General features: G+C 50.6%; 1 protein-coding gene across 1 annotated transcript; it reads right to left on the minus strand.

Annotated features, from left to right (window-relative positions):
• Nucleotides 1–12283: 12283 nt before the first annotated feature.
• Nucleotides 12284–14094, minus strand: POLD4 (DNA polymerase delta 4, accessory subunit). The gene is made up of 4 exons (XM_003993696.5): nucleotides 13784–14094; nucleotides 13443–13532; nucleotides 13152–13263; nucleotides 12284–12784 (listed from the first exon to the last, which is right to left on the minus strand). The coding sequence occupies exons 1-4, from the start codon at nucleotides 13878–13880 to the stop codon at nucleotides 12760–12762; spliced, it is 324 nt and encodes a 107-aa protein (XP_003993745.3). The 5' UTR covers nucleotides 13881–14094; the 3' UTR covers nucleotides 12284–12759.
• Between the last annotated feature and the right edge of the window lie 884 nt (nucleotides 14095–14978).

Genomic DNA, 14978 nt, shown 5'->3' on the forward strand with positions numbered 1-14978 from the left:
TCACTTACAGATTCAAGAAGCTTGGAGCATGTCATAGTCCCAGTGCTGAAAACCAGAGGTAAAGAAAGCATTTCGAAAGCAGGTAGGTTCCATATCGGGGAACAGTGATGTGGAAGAGTGGAGGACAGAGACAGTGAGCTCGCACTCTGAAGTGCTGACAAAGAAGACAATCTAGAATTCTGTAGCCAATGAAAATATCTTGCAGCAGGAGAGACAGGTAAAGACATTTTATGAGAAATGATAGAGGGTGGGGCTCCTGGGGGGCTCAGTCAGTTAAGCAGCCGACTCCTGATTTGGGCTCAGGTCGTGACCTCGTGGTTTGTGAGTTCAAAACCTGCACTGGGCTCTGTGCTGGCGGCGTGGAGCCCGCTTGGGATTCTCTCTCCCTCTCTTTCTGCCCCTTCCCCACTCTCTCCCTCTCTCAAAATAAGTAAATAAATAAACATGTACATACATACACACATACATAAAACTTAAAAAGAAAAAGAGCGACAGAGAAGAGACTTTGCTGCCGGCGGGCCTGCGCTCCGAGAAATGCTAAAGGGCGTTCTTCAGTCTGAAAGGAAATTTGGGAACTTGGATCCATAGGAAGGCATGAAGCACCACAGAAATGGTAAAAGTTGGGTAAATTTAAAAGCGTTACTTTTTTGTTTTCTCAATTTCCACAAAAGACAAGTATCTGTTTACAGCAAAAGTAATATTATCATAAGATACAGTTTATGACATATGGAGGAATAAAATATAATAGTAGAAATAATGGGAGAGCAAATAAACTTATATTGTTGTAAGGCTCTAATATCTGTGAAGTGTGAAGTTCAATTAGATTGTGATCAACTAGTGATGTGTACTATAATTTCTTTTTTTTTAATGTTTATGTTTGAGAGAGAGAGCGAGTGAGCGAGCACAAGCTGGGGAGGGACAGAGAGAGAAGGAGACACAGAATCCAAAGCAGGCTCCAGGCTCTGAGCTGTCAGCACAGAGCCCGACGCGGGGCTCAAACTCACGAACTGTGAGATCATGACCTGAGCTGAAGTTGGATGCTCAACCTACTGAGCCACCCACGCGCCCCTACATACTATAATTTCTAAGGCAACCATTAAAAAATAATAAAAAGAGATCTAGCTAAAAAGCAAAGAAAGGAAGTAAAATATAATATTAATGATATTTAAATCCTGACTATCGAATTATAATATGTAAATATGGTATTAATTATATTCAGTTCCTCAGAAGAAGGCAGGAAAAGATGAACTGAGGGATTAAAGGACACATAGAAAAAAAGTAGTAAGGTGACAGACCTTGCTCTGTTTCTCCAAATTCATATGATGAAATCCTCACTTCCAGCACCTCAGAATGCGATTGTATTTGGAGTTAGAGCCCCTGCAGAGATCCTAAGTTAAAATGAGGTCATTCGGCTGGACCCTCATCCAATATGACTAGTGTCCTTACAAGAAGAGATTTGGATACAGACACATACAGAAGGAAAAGAACGTGAAGACGCAGGGAGAAGTCAGCCGTCGACAAGACAAGGAGAGAAGCCTGGAATAGATCCTTCTCTCACAGCCCTCAGAAGGAACCAGTTCTGTCAACACCTCGATCTCAGACTTCTAGCTTCCAAAACTGTGAGAAAAGAAATCTCTGTCGTTGAAGCCACCCAATCTGTGGTACTTTGTTATGGTGGCCCCAGCAGACTAAACCCAGACTAACACAGACTAAACATAGACCTAAAGCCAACTGTATGAATAATTCCAGTAGATGTAAATATTCCAGTTAAAACACAGAGCTTGTCAAGACCCCACCATATAATATGTAAAAGAGAGAGAATTTTTCTACAGACACTGAAAGTAAAAGGATGAAAACAGATATCCTAGGCACTTAGAAAGCACAAGAAGTTGGTGCAGAGAGGCATTTCGTAATCCGAAAAGGACCCACTGAACAGGAAGCTATAACCCTAAACGTATATGCACCTAACAGCAGAGCTACAAAAAAACTGAAGTAAAAACTGGCAGAACTAAGGGGAAAAAAAGGCAGATGCGTAATCACAGAGATTGGAAAACTCTTCGTTGGTAATTGATAAGTGAATAACTGGACAGAAAAAGCAATAGGATATAGAAAGTCTGAGCAGGACGACCAACTTGACAGAGCCGACATTGCATGTATCTGCGGGAACTCTATCCCGTAATATTGCAGAACCGCAGTGTTTGGAAGCACACGTAGAGCGCTCCCTGAAATAGATCGTATCCTCGGCACGAGACAAACTGCGGAAGATTAAAATCTCACAGAATATGCTCTCTTAAATCAGAAAGAAATAATAATATATCTGGAAAACCCCAAATGTTTAAAAATTAAAGAATATATTTCTAGGGGTACCTGGTTGGCTCAGTTGGTGGGACCTGCAACTCTTGTCCTCTGGGTCATGAGTTCAGGCCCCACCTTGTGTAGAGATTACTTAAAAATAAAATCTTAAAACAAGACAAAACATATATATGTATATATATGACTAATGAGTCAAGGAAGAAAACACAATGAAGGCAAAATATCTCAAACTGAACAAAACAAAAGCACAGCGTATCAGAATTTGTGTAGTGCAGCTGACAGAAGTGCTTTAGAGGGAAATTGAGAACTTTACATCGGAAAAAAAGAAAGCTTTAAAATCAGTATTCTATGATTCTACCCTAAGAAGCTGGAAGAAGTTTGGCAGGTTTTCCAAAAAGTTAAATATTTTTACCACATGACCCAGCAATTCTACTCCTAAATATATACCCAAGAGAACTGAAAACATATATTTACACAAAAACCAGTACACAAATGTTTATAGATGCATCAGTCCTGTAGTCAAAAAGTCGAAACAAAAAGCCAAATAAGATAAGCCAAAAAAAAAAAAAAGAACAAGTTAAATCCCAAAAAATGAGTAATGAGAGCAGGAATTAGTGAAATAGAAGTACATAAAGAACAGAGAAAGTTAGCAGAACCAAAAGTTGGTTCTTTGAAAAAAATCAGTGAAATTGATAAACCGCTAGCAAGATGGATTAAGAAAAAAAAGAGGGAAAATGCAAATTACCAATTATCAAGAACAAAAGGGTGAAAGAGAGCAAAGGAGAGTAAGGACTTTCAGGCTGATCGAATATTCTAGATCTCAATTGGGTTGATGGTTACCCCAGTGTATACATTTACCAAAACTATATGCTTAAAATCTGTAGATAAATTATATTTCAATAAAGTGAAAAAAATTTATGAATTCTAGGGGCGCCTGGCTGGCTCAGGAGGTAGAGGTCACAATTCTTGATCTCGGAGTCATGATTTTAAGCCCCACATTGGGTGTAGAGCTTACTTAACAGCAACAACAACAACAACAAAATTCTGCATATTGTTATCTCTAATTCAGATCTGACATTTCTGGATTTTTCCTCACCTTCCTTCATTCCATATTTTATCTCCCTTTTTTCACAGTGTAATCTCTGATTTCCAACATCTATATATTTATTCATTTTTTTGTATCTTTCATACAAAAACAACAACAGTTTTAGAATTCCTACGCTGATATTATCAACAACAAACCAATTAAGTAAAGCTCAAGTGTTTTGTTTTTTTTTTTTTTTTTTTTTTTTTGTGGTCCTTAGGAAGTCCATGAACTGTATTGAACATTTATTTGAATTCTTGTGTTATTTTTTTCTGTACAATTATGTTACCATTCGTTTCTGGTTTACTCCTCCTGTGTTTCTTTTTTCAGATATATATCTTATTTTCTTATTTTCCCTTCTTTCTTACACAAAGGTAGCATACTACATATTTGGCAATCTATCATGGAAATCACTCTGTATCAGCTTTTTTTTTTAATAGCTACACAGTATTGCACTGATGGGTTTATTTAATCAGCTTCCATGGAACTTAGGTGCTTTCCAACATTCTGTCATTACAAATAATGCCACAGTGAATAAGCTTGTGCACACGTTGCTATAGGTCTGTGGAAGTGAATCTTCGGGAGAAATTCCTAGAAATAGCTTTTCTGGGTCAGAGGGTAAATGCCATTCTGTCTTATTAGCACTACCAAATCCCTCTCTCTGGGAGGCTGGGCCAATTTTATGCTCTTACAAGTTTCCCCTCAGCTTGCCAACTGAGATACACTGTCCAAGTTTTTTAGTTTTTGCCAATCTTATTTAAAGGTGGGAATCTTGCGATGCCTGGGTGGCTCAGTAGTCGATTAAGCGTCTGACTTTGGCTCAGGTCATGATTTCGCAGTTCGTGGGTTCGAGCCCCACATCCGGCTCTGCGCTTGCAGTGTGGAGCCTGCTTGGGATTCTCTGTCTCCCTCTTTATCTGCCTCTCCCCTGCTAGCTTTCTCTCTCTCTCTCTCTCTCTCAAAAAAAAAAAAAAAAAAAGTGGGCATCTTGTCATATATTTAAGGGTAGACTAGAAACTCTTTAAGGCTCAGAACCCAAGGTGCGGACTTCACATACTGCTCACACTAACAGGTGCCCCTGCCCTGTACTTGTTAAATGAGTAAAGGAAAAAACTGGTCGGACCTCTACCGGACTCATCATGTTGGGACTGTTGTGAAACCGGTCACCATGACAGTTGACTCATGTCCCAGCGTGGGCAGTGCCAGACGCCTGGCTGGGAGCTAGTGAAAAAGAAGAGGAGACGGGTCTCCCCCCCCTGCCAACACTCCCCCTCCCCCCCAGAACAGGTAGAAGACCCTTCTGTCCCCGTGGAACGTAGTAAGAGTACAGCTTTACGAGTCCAGAGATATCCACAGAGCCACTGCAACGCATGACACAATGCCCCCTTTACCCTAGTAGAATTGTCTCTAGTATTTTTGTTTAATGTTTGTTTATCATTGAGGAGAGGGAGGGGGAGAGAGGGAGGGAGACACAGAATCCAAATCAGGCTCCAGGCTCTGAGCTGTCAGCACAGAGCCCGATGCGTGGCTCAAATCCACGATTGGAACCGTGAGATCATGACCTGAGCTGAAGTTGGATGCTTAACTGACTGAGCCACCCAGGCGCCCCTCTAGTATTTATACTATTTGTTAAATATGTCGGCATGAACATGGTAAGACTTTTTTTTCCTTCTTTTTTTTTTTTAAGTGTATTTATTTGAGAGAAAGAGTGCAAGTGGGAAAGGGGCAGAGAGAGGGAGAGACAGAATCCCAAGCAGTCTCCGCACTATCAGTGCAGAGCCCAACGCAGGGCTCGAACTCACAAACTATCAGATCTGAGCCAAGATCAAGAATTGGGTGCTTGGGGCGCCTGGGTGGCGCAGTCGGTTAAGCATCCGACTTCAGCCAGGTCACGATCTCGCGGTCCGTGAGTTCGAGCCCCACATCAGGCTCTGGGCTGATGGCTCGGAGCCTGGAGCCTGTTTCTGATTCTGTGTCTCCCTCTCTCTCTGCCCCTCCCCCGTTCATGCTCTGTCTCTCTCTGTCCCAAAAATAAATAAAAAACGTTGAAAAAAAATTAAAAAAAAAAAAAAAAGAATTGGGTGCTCAACCAACTGAGCCACCCAGGCGCCCTGAGATTTTTTTCTTATTGATTGATTAAACAGGTAATACAGCCGCATAGTTCAAAATTCAAAAGTACTGTCAATGAAGATTTCCCTTCGTTCCCTATTTCCAACCCACCAAATTACCTTCCTCTCAAAGGTAACTAATGGCATCAGTTTCCTAGGTGTCCTTTCAGAGATATTTATGCACAATACAAGTGAATACACACATCTTTACCCAAATAGTAGCCTGTTCTATAAATCCTTTTTTTCCCCACTTCACTTTCTTCACGTATATTTTTTTTTTTAAATTGATTTGAATCCTCAGCAGCTTTTTTTTTTTTTTAAGTTTACTTATTTTTGAGACAGAGAGAGACAGAGCATGAACGGGGGAGGGGCAGAGAGAGAGGGAGACACAGAATCCGAAGCAGGCTCCAGGCTCCGAGCCATCAGCCCAGAGCCCGACGCGGGGCTCGAACTCACCGACCGCGAGATCGTGACCTGGCTGAAGTCGGACGCTTAACCGACTGCGCCACCCAGGTCGTCTTCACATATATTTTAGATTTCATTCTATTCTACACCAAAACATGCAGAGCTTGCTTGAACTTTTTCACAGTACAGTGTCCTTCGTATACTGTAACTTACTTTACCGGTACCTTAGTGATAGACATTTAGGCTGTTTATAGTCTTTGCTATTGCAAATGGTAAGATAAGAAATAACCTTATGTATGTTCTTTTAGACATACAAGTGTGTCAGTAGGATACATTTCTAGATGTGGACCAAAAGGGATATGTGCATTTGTAATTTTGACAAATAGTGCCCATGTGGCGTCCTTGGAGCTGTACCAGTTTACATCCCAGCAGGGTGGGACTGTGGGGGAGGATCCTGGGCTGCCATCCCCCTGAGAGCATGTGGGCGGCGCGGGGGGGGGGGGGGGGACGCCTGATGGCCCTTTGCACTCTGTATGGGATGATCCTCTCTGCCCTGCACCTAAGCGGACCTCGGATGAGCGCTCTGTGGGCAGGCCCAGTGGAGGCACAGGCTTCGAAACGGGAAGTGAAACAGAGCCCGCTTTGACAGCTTCTGAAGTTTGACAGCTTTGACGCCCTCCATGCTGAGCAGGCTCTAGAAAAAGACGGCTCCTGCCATCAAGGCCACACAACCCCCAGGAGAAGCGACTTAGACAGGGACCAGACTTCATTCGTCCGGCACATACACAATCCTCACAGGCTGGACAGGACCAACAGCCCAAGCAGGAGGCATGAGTGCCTACTACATAGCCAACCCTGGGCTGGACACACAGCACCGGGATGAGGCAGTCTCTAGCGGAGGCAGTGAGATGTATTGTCGCAATGAGACGTGCCCTCATAAAATATAAACACAGAAATCCTTAACTCCTCTTGGGGAAGGCTGCCCCGAGAAACGGCATGTGGCCAAGGGCGGGACTTGCAGGTCTGGAAGCCAGCAGAACCTCTCCGCGAGGTGGAGGCATCTGCCCCAAAGGAGGTTTCTGGGAAATGCCTTTTCCTTCAAGAGACTAAGGACCACAGCAGAGCTCAGGAAGGACCCGGGACCCTGTCCACCTTCCGTCCTCCCTGCTCGTTCTGAAATACTTAGCTACGGGGCCGTCTTCGGGAAGTCCGCGTGCACTCCTGTCCTGTGGCCCTATTCGCATTAGCTCCAGGCCCCCCTCTCCCACCAGGAAGCCCTCGGAGCTGAGGCACCGGAGCTCCAACCGTCCGCATCCTCCGTGACCGGCACGAAGTTGTTTTCTGGTGTAGCACTCGGCTGAACGAACTATGGAGAACACAAGCCGTCACGTTGAGGATCCCGTAAGTCCTGGAGGTGGAGCTGACCCCAAACCACGTCAAGCTGCCACTGCTGTGGCCTCATTCCACCTCTAGACCCTTTCGGAGACATGTTCCTTTCCCTGATTTACTTGAGTTTCTTGGCAAATTAGCTCCTTAAGCCTGACGTTACCGGCACGTTTGTCTGAGTTTGAGGGTGGAAAAAGGCCGCCACACCTGAGTCACTAGAGAATGAATCAGTGTGGCCTTCATCGGTGGGTGTGGCACTGGTAGTCACTGTGGCAGCTGGGGACGGCAGAATGGGGACAGATGGACATAGGAAATGTGAGGGCAGAGGGCGGGCCGTCCTCCTCTTTCCATCTCCTCCTCGTGATCTCTCCCTTGACGCCTGGCAGCATGACACCAGCCGTTTGCGAAGTTCTCGGGAACCTCCCGGACACTGCTCTGCCTCGGCTCTCCTGCCACTCGGCCACTGTCCCTTCTCCTTGGCTGGTCTTCCACCTTCTAGAGAGGGTTTCCCGAGCGCCATCTTTGGTCTTGTCGCACCACCTCCCTGTCTCTCTTCACCCCCTGAGGACCCCTCCACGCGCATGGGCTCAGCTGTCGCTTCTGTGCAGGCGGTCCCCCCTGCCCTGGATGCCACCTCTCCCTGACCTCGCCACTGGACTTGACCTCTAAGTTGCCGCTGCCTACTGGATGTTTCCTTTTGGGAGTCCTGTCATCGTCTTAAACTGAACAGGCATGAAATCGAGCCGGCTCCTCCTCCCAGATTCCAGTCTCCTGCCCGTGGCACCAGCCTTCTCTCACGCACCCGTGCTCAAACCCTGAGTCATCTTCGACGCCTCCTCCCCACTCCTCCCTTCCCAAACGCAGGCCTTGCCCCCTGCCTTTGCAACATCTCTCGTTGCTCCCTGTCCTTTGCCTTCTGACTGCTAACCCAGCATCTCAGCACCCATGTCCTGAATATTGAATAGCTTCTGCTGCGGTCTCCCTGCCTGCGCTTTCTTCCCTGCAAGTCTTTCTTCCTACCTGGCCAGACAGATTCTCCGGAATGATTATTTTTATCCTATGTCTCTCTTGCTCAACAACCTTCAGGCGCTGTCTTCGCTGTGGATAAGTGCAGATTCCTTCACCTCAGGCTCCAGGCCCTACGTTTGGCCCCAGCCCTCCTTGCTGGCTTTAGCCCACATGACGCGAGTGCAGGCGTCAGATTCCGTTCCCGACGCTTACGTGCTGTGTGACCCTCGGGCAAGCACTTAACCTCACTCTGCCTGAATCTCTTCCTCAAAGTCTCTTTGTAAAGATTTTAGCACCTGAGAGGATAAACAGCACTTAGAACAGTCTGGATATGGAGCAGGCACCGAGATGCTAGCTGTTTAGTGCACCGATCCTCACTAAGCAAGTGCCGCAATCTGTGCGCCCTCCCCTGGGCGCACACGGCCGCCCCTGCTTGTTACCTTTGCTCTCGGCCCGGTCCCTCAATCTAGAATGCTCTTCTCTGCCCATCTCCTCTTACTCACCCTTCACGGGCCCCTGACCTCCCATTTTGCTTCCGATAAACGTTTCTTGGCCACTTCCTGCAGGGCCGCTCCGCCTGGTCGGGTGGTGCTGGGCGTGTCGAGCCGGCCGCAGGCCACTCTCGGCACAGCTTCCTGGAGGGGTCGGTTTACTTGACGAGTGAGTTCACCCATTTTTAATGCTGCAGCAGCTACCTCAGTAATATCATGGAGTAGAATGCAAGACTGGCAGAAGATTTTGAAGAAAAAAGATGCAACTAGTAAGGATGTTCAGGGGCGCCTGGGTGACTCAGCCACTTAAGCGTCCGATTTTGGCTCGGGTCATGATCTCACAGCTCGTGAGTTCCAGCCCCGCGTCGGGCTGTGCGCTGACAGCTCAGAGCCTGGAGCCTGCTTCGGATTCTGTCTCTCTGTCTCTCTCAAAAATAAATAAACAAACATTTTTTAAAAAGAATATTCAGAGTGGAGGTGTCTCAGGCCACCCCCCAGCTGCGGTAGGGGGTCTTCATTCATTCTGCAGCGGAAGGGGTGAGGTGCTAAAGTAAGGCAGGGACGGCCAATGGAGCGGGAGGTGGCTGTCTCTGTGCTCGGGGTCCCCACAATGAGGGTCCTTTTAAGTGCAGCGCTCTCTCCTCCCTGAAGACTCAGTACCTATACCGCTCCCAGTTGCCCCAAAGTAGCCTGTATATTGTTTTCTTAACTTTCCACATGGGTAGATCTCATCTCTCCAACAGCGCCCTCAGCACCCAGGGCGCAGGCCCAGCGGGGTGCAGGTGTTGGGTAACGCACTGCGGAAGGCAGCCCCAGGTGTGAGTCCGGCCCCGGGGTTTACTGAGGGAGTAAGTTGCTTTTCTTTCCGGCCCCCTTATCTGTCAACTGTGGCTAATACTTACCTAATGAGAGTGTTTTGAGTCACTCCAGTCAACTAGATAAGGCATGTGCAGCTTTCAGCTCAGCAGATGGCACGCAGGGCACTTAGTAAACCTCAGACCCCTCCGAGCTACGTGAGGCTCTCAGCAAACATCGGATTCTCGAATGTTCCCACTGATAACTATACCTTCCCACCTGCGTCTACACCCACATCCTTGGCCTCCCTTCCTGTCACGCTGGATGCTCCTACCTGAGGCCAGCCTCTCCCTGGGTACCAGTCCTGGCCCTTGTCACTCTCACAAAGGCCTCATATGACTGCTGTCTCTGTCTCCTGCGGCATCAGTACCCTCCCTGTTTGCTCACTGTCTTCACTGGGTGATCATGCTGTGGTGTCACTCTCTCTAAAGCAAAAGACAAAACGGCACATCAAAACCCCTCCTTTGATCCCACGTCCCTCTGGTCACCGCTGTATTCCTCTGCTCCCTTTCCAGCAAAACTCCCTGGAAGAGTTGGCACACTCCCCTTTCCACTTCTGCCACTCGCTCTGAGCCCCCTGCAGCACACTCTTACCTGGCAGTCACGGAAACTTCTTGTCTCTGGTGACCTCTGCATGGCCAAGTCCAGCATTCGGCCCTCAGGCTTCATCGTACCAGCCTCTCCAAAGCACCTGAGACCCTGAAATGCCTTCTGTCCAGGCCCCCCGGGCCTGCAACTCCTGATTTTCCTCCGGCCCTGCCGCCCACAGTCTCCTTCCTCGCCTCGAAGCATAGAAGTCCCGGGCCTGTCCTTGGACCACTTCTCGTCTCTGTCTGCAGTCACCGAGGTAACTTTATCCACGCTCAGGGCTTTAAATGCCACCTAAGAAACGTCCTCATTTACATCTCCCATCCAGAGCTCCCCAGAATTTCAGGCTGGCGTATCCACCGCCTACTCCCCCGCTCCGCTGGGGCGTCACCCACTTCAGGCGCGGACTCTTGGTTCCCCAGCACCCCCACCCCCACCCCTCACACAGCCTTCCCCATCTCAGTCATGGGAACTCTGGCTTTCCAGACACTCAGGCCGAGGCCTTTGGAGTTCTCCTTCGCTCCTCTCTCCCTCAAGCCCACAACCGACTGATCTCCCCACCCTGGTCCAAATCACCGTCACCTCTCTCGAGGCCGACCCCGAAAGCCTGAGCAGTTTTGCTGCCTCTTTTTCCCCCAACCCCACAATCTGTTCTCCACCAACCGCCAGAGTAGTGTTTTCAACACATAAGCTTGATTGTGTCATTTATTGGCTCAAAACCCACCACTGTCTTCCTCTCTCACTCCGAATAAAATCCAGATTCCTTATCTAGGCCTGAGAGGCCCTGCGGGACCGGCCCGCCACCTCTCTGGCCTCATTTCCCCTCGCACTCCCCTGGCACTGCCCTCGCTCCCTCTGCCCTGGCTGCGCCGGCCTCCATGCTGCTCCAGGGCCAGGCTGTGAACTCTCCTGCCTTGGGGAGTGTGCTTGCTGCTCCTTCGGTCCCAAGTACCACAGAGGTGCAAGGCTCATTCCTGTACTTCGCTCAGGTCTGCTCAAATGCCGCCCTGTCAGGGAACTTCCCTGATCAACCTCTCTAAGCACCCCTGGCATTCTTTGGCCTCTAACCCTGATGTGGCCTGCCACCGACCGCCACGTGGCATAATATTTGCCCGTGGGCCTTCCTTCATCTCTCACCACCGACAACACCCAAGAGGACCTCTAGAGCCCGGCGTACGGAGGATGCTCAGCAAATGGGCAGGGGCACGGGCATGGATGGGTATGGATGGGAAGAGCCTGATGCACGTGGCCTCTCATCTCTGTGCCACCACGGACCTGCTGGCACTGCTGAGCAACTCCGCAGAGCCCTTCTGGGCTTCGGGCTCCTTCTCCGTAAAACGTACCCTGATGGCCCTTTAGGAACTTTAGAGATTATTCATTTAAAGAGCTTGAGGCATGGGCAGCGCCCAGTACAGTGGGGGCTGAGGGGGCCACTTGGCTGCTCTGTAGGCCTGTCCCCAAGGAGTTATAGTCGTGCGGTCTCTGTCCGCTCAGGATGGAGTGAAGGTAAACTAGTATGAGGAGTACTGACTCCATGCCATCCCAAGGTCCCCTAAGCGTTGTTTCTGCTCCACCCAGTTCCCCATCAAAGCCCATCAGATGATGCCCATCTCCAAGCAGGACCTGCAGGCTGGACTTCCCCAAGTATACTTCGGATCCAGGTGGCCCCAGTGTGGGGAAGCAGAGGTGCTTGCTAAGAATGCGTAGGTCTGGGCTTTATGATGCGTGGGCCTATGGAGTCCCCTCTGACAAAGGACCCATTTTTGTGAGGTGGGCTACACTGGACAGGCGGGATGGCAGGTCAGGTAGAGAGTCAGGCGACTTCTTTGAAGGTGACTAAGGAGTAGTTTCCCTGTACACCACCAGGGGGCGCCAGAGGTTGCTCAGCTCTAATGAGGACTTGTCCCACCATCTATTAAGGCGTCTTTCTTCCATCTCAGATCTAGGATGGGACAACAGAGGGAAAGCACGGTGCCGGCTCTTTCCCACCTATCAACTTGCTGATTGCTGCCAGCCCAAACAGGGCCACATTGAGGCACTGGAGGTCAAGCTTCCAGACTCTGTTCTTTATTGATAAGCATTAATGAACCCCTTGCCAGTTCTGCCCTCGGATTCCCAGCCTTAAGTGGGGAGTGTGCCTTTGCCTCTTAGACACCTGCCTGAGTCTGGCTTTGTCCAAGGCTGTGCCCCTCTGCCACGCTATTCCCCAGACCACAGCATTTGGGTCAGGGAGGTGTGTACCAGGCATCTGAAGGCTCATGGTCAGGTCCTGGTCCTCAGAGACCACTCTCCATGTAGGAAGTGCAAACTTCAGCTGTGTTGGCTCCCAGAGGGGGCGCCAGGAGCCTGCTGGTTAGATGGAAGGCTGAGCCCCAGAGACCTCCAGATTCAGCCTCTTTCCTCTTCACACTCTTCACAGCCAAACACTCTCATGGCAGAACTGAGCCAAGGGGGCAGCAAACTGGCTCCCGCTTGGGTCCCGAGGTCCTGGGATGGCAGGCAGGAGGCCTGGGGCGGTGCCTCAAAGGGGATAGACGTGCCAGAGGCTGTGCAAGGGGAGGGGGAGGGGAAAATCAGAGCGAGTCAGTTAAGTCCTTGATCTGATTTCACCAGCCCCAATTCTTGGCCATGGCCTATAGTCCTTGGCCAACCCCTCTGTACTAAATAGAGAGTCCCTTGGGCCCTGGGTGCACTCTTCCCCCACCATTAGCTCAGAGCTAAGAAGTATTAAAGCCATCTTCTGCCTTCCTGAGCCAGGCACCCTGTAGAGCCTTCTCGCCCGTTCAGCAAAGCCCAAGAGCCTTCACCCATTTCTTCCTCAGGTCAGGGCAGCCCCCACCTGGGGCCAGCAGGCTGCTGGTGCCTGACGAAAACCCTGGCCCCCCTGAAAGCCCTCCCTGGCCTGTCTCTGACCTGTACTGGAAGCGGGGATCTCCAGGGTGGGTCTGCAGCACCTGGCGCACTTCAGCGGGGGGCTCCAAGCCCATCTGCTCGGCCCGATGCCAGCGCTGCAGCCGCGTGATCCCTGCCAGGGTGGGAAGAAGACACTGAGTCCAGGCTAGAGAATGTGTGTGGAGGGGTGTGTTGGGACCTCCACACCCCCCAGTCTCAGTAGACCCAGGCAGGGGCTTGGCCTGCTTCAGGGACGTGTGGCTGACAGGACTGTCTCCAGGATGTGCTCCTGGGGCCTGAGGGGGTTCTCACCTGTGCAGGGCCCATATTGCCAGGCCAGATCAAACTGCCTCAGCAGCTCCAGCTCTGCTTCATCCACGCTCAGAGGCTGGGGCTCTTCCCCTGCAATGACATGCTGCTTCTCAGGCCTGCCCGGGGCCTATGCCCTGCAAGGCCAGCCCCCGGCTGCTCGCTTCACAGCTGTCCCACTGCTCCCCGGCCCTCGCCACCCCTTGGCCTCCGCCGGCCGTTGCCAGGCCTGGACTAGGAAGTAGAGGACGCACTTCGCTTCCCCTGCCATTGCCCGCGTCCACCCACGTCCTCTCATGCCCCTCGGTGGTGTCCACTGCTCCCGCCCCCCAATCTTTAGAGACCTAGCTCTGGCGCCAGCTCCCCCTTGCTGTGCCCAGCGGGGCCCTCCCGCCTCTTCACTACAGGGTAGGAGTCAGTGATGAGCCGCTTCCGGCCCATGGCGGCCACCCAGGCAGGCAAAGAAGGAGGCGACTGCGAGGAAGGAGACAGGCCAGCGGGCACGAGAGAGACAGCTGCTGAGAGAGAGAGAGTGAGAGAGGGCTGAGGCCAGAGAGCGAGCCTGGGGCCAGCGACAGGCAGACACGGTGACCCAGACTAGCCGAGAGGAAGTCCGCTGCTTCCAGGGAATGACGCCTGTCCCCCACCCCCACAAGCACGCAAACATTAAAGACCTGAGCCAATGGCTGGCCACCTCTGCGGGGCGGGGCCCGGCTTCAGCCAATGGCAGGCGGCGCAGGCAGAGGGGGCGGGGCCGCTGCTGCAGCTGTGTTCTGGGGGAGAAGGGGCGAGGCTGGGGTGGGAGACCTGTCAAGATGCCCCAGACGGCACCACCTCCTCCTGCCCCCCCTCCGCCCCATTGGGCTGCAGTGGGTCCCGGGGGACTTAATAGAGCGTTATCCTTAGCCTCTCACTTCCCGTTTGCCCTTCCTAGGCAAATGTTCTTTTCAGCCTCACTAATCCCCGTGGCCGGTTGGTAACTCCCCAGAGTCCAGCTGGAGCCTCCGCTCCCACCCCTTGTCCCGCAGAGCTCAGTGGGGGCAGGTCTGGAGGTCCGATGAGAGTTTGGGCTAATCCAGCCCCCTCCCTGCTCCCCTCCCACCCCCACTGGCCCCAGGAGACCTGGCTGGAAAAGCCCATGGGTTCCAAAGCTCCTTTCTCACAGTCTGTGCCCAAAGACCCTGCCCACTCTTAGTCCAGGCAAGCGTTGGCCTTGTCAACTCTCCCGGAGTCCTGCAGCCTGCCCCATGCCCACCCTACCAGTCAGGAAGATTCCACACTGAGCAGGAGGCCAGAGTGTATTGGTATCCCTAGTTCTTCATCAGTAAAACCTGCCATCTCACTAATACGACAGTATGAGCAGAAAATACCCACACTAAACCAAACACTTATATGGCGCTTACAGTATGCCAAGTACTGTTCTCAGCATTTCCCCACATATTCGCTCAACTAAAATAGATGTAAAATGATTCTTTTTTTTTTTTTAAGATTTTATTTTTTTAAGTAATATCTACCCCCAGCATGGGGCTTGAACTCATG

Source organism: Felis catus, chromosome D1 (genome assembly GCF_018350175.1).
Source record: "Felis catus isolate Fca126 chromosome D1, F.catus_Fca126_mat1.0, whole genome shotgun sequence".
Taxonomy (NCBI): Eukaryota; Metazoa; Chordata; class Mammalia; order Carnivora; family Felidae; genus Felis; species Felis catus.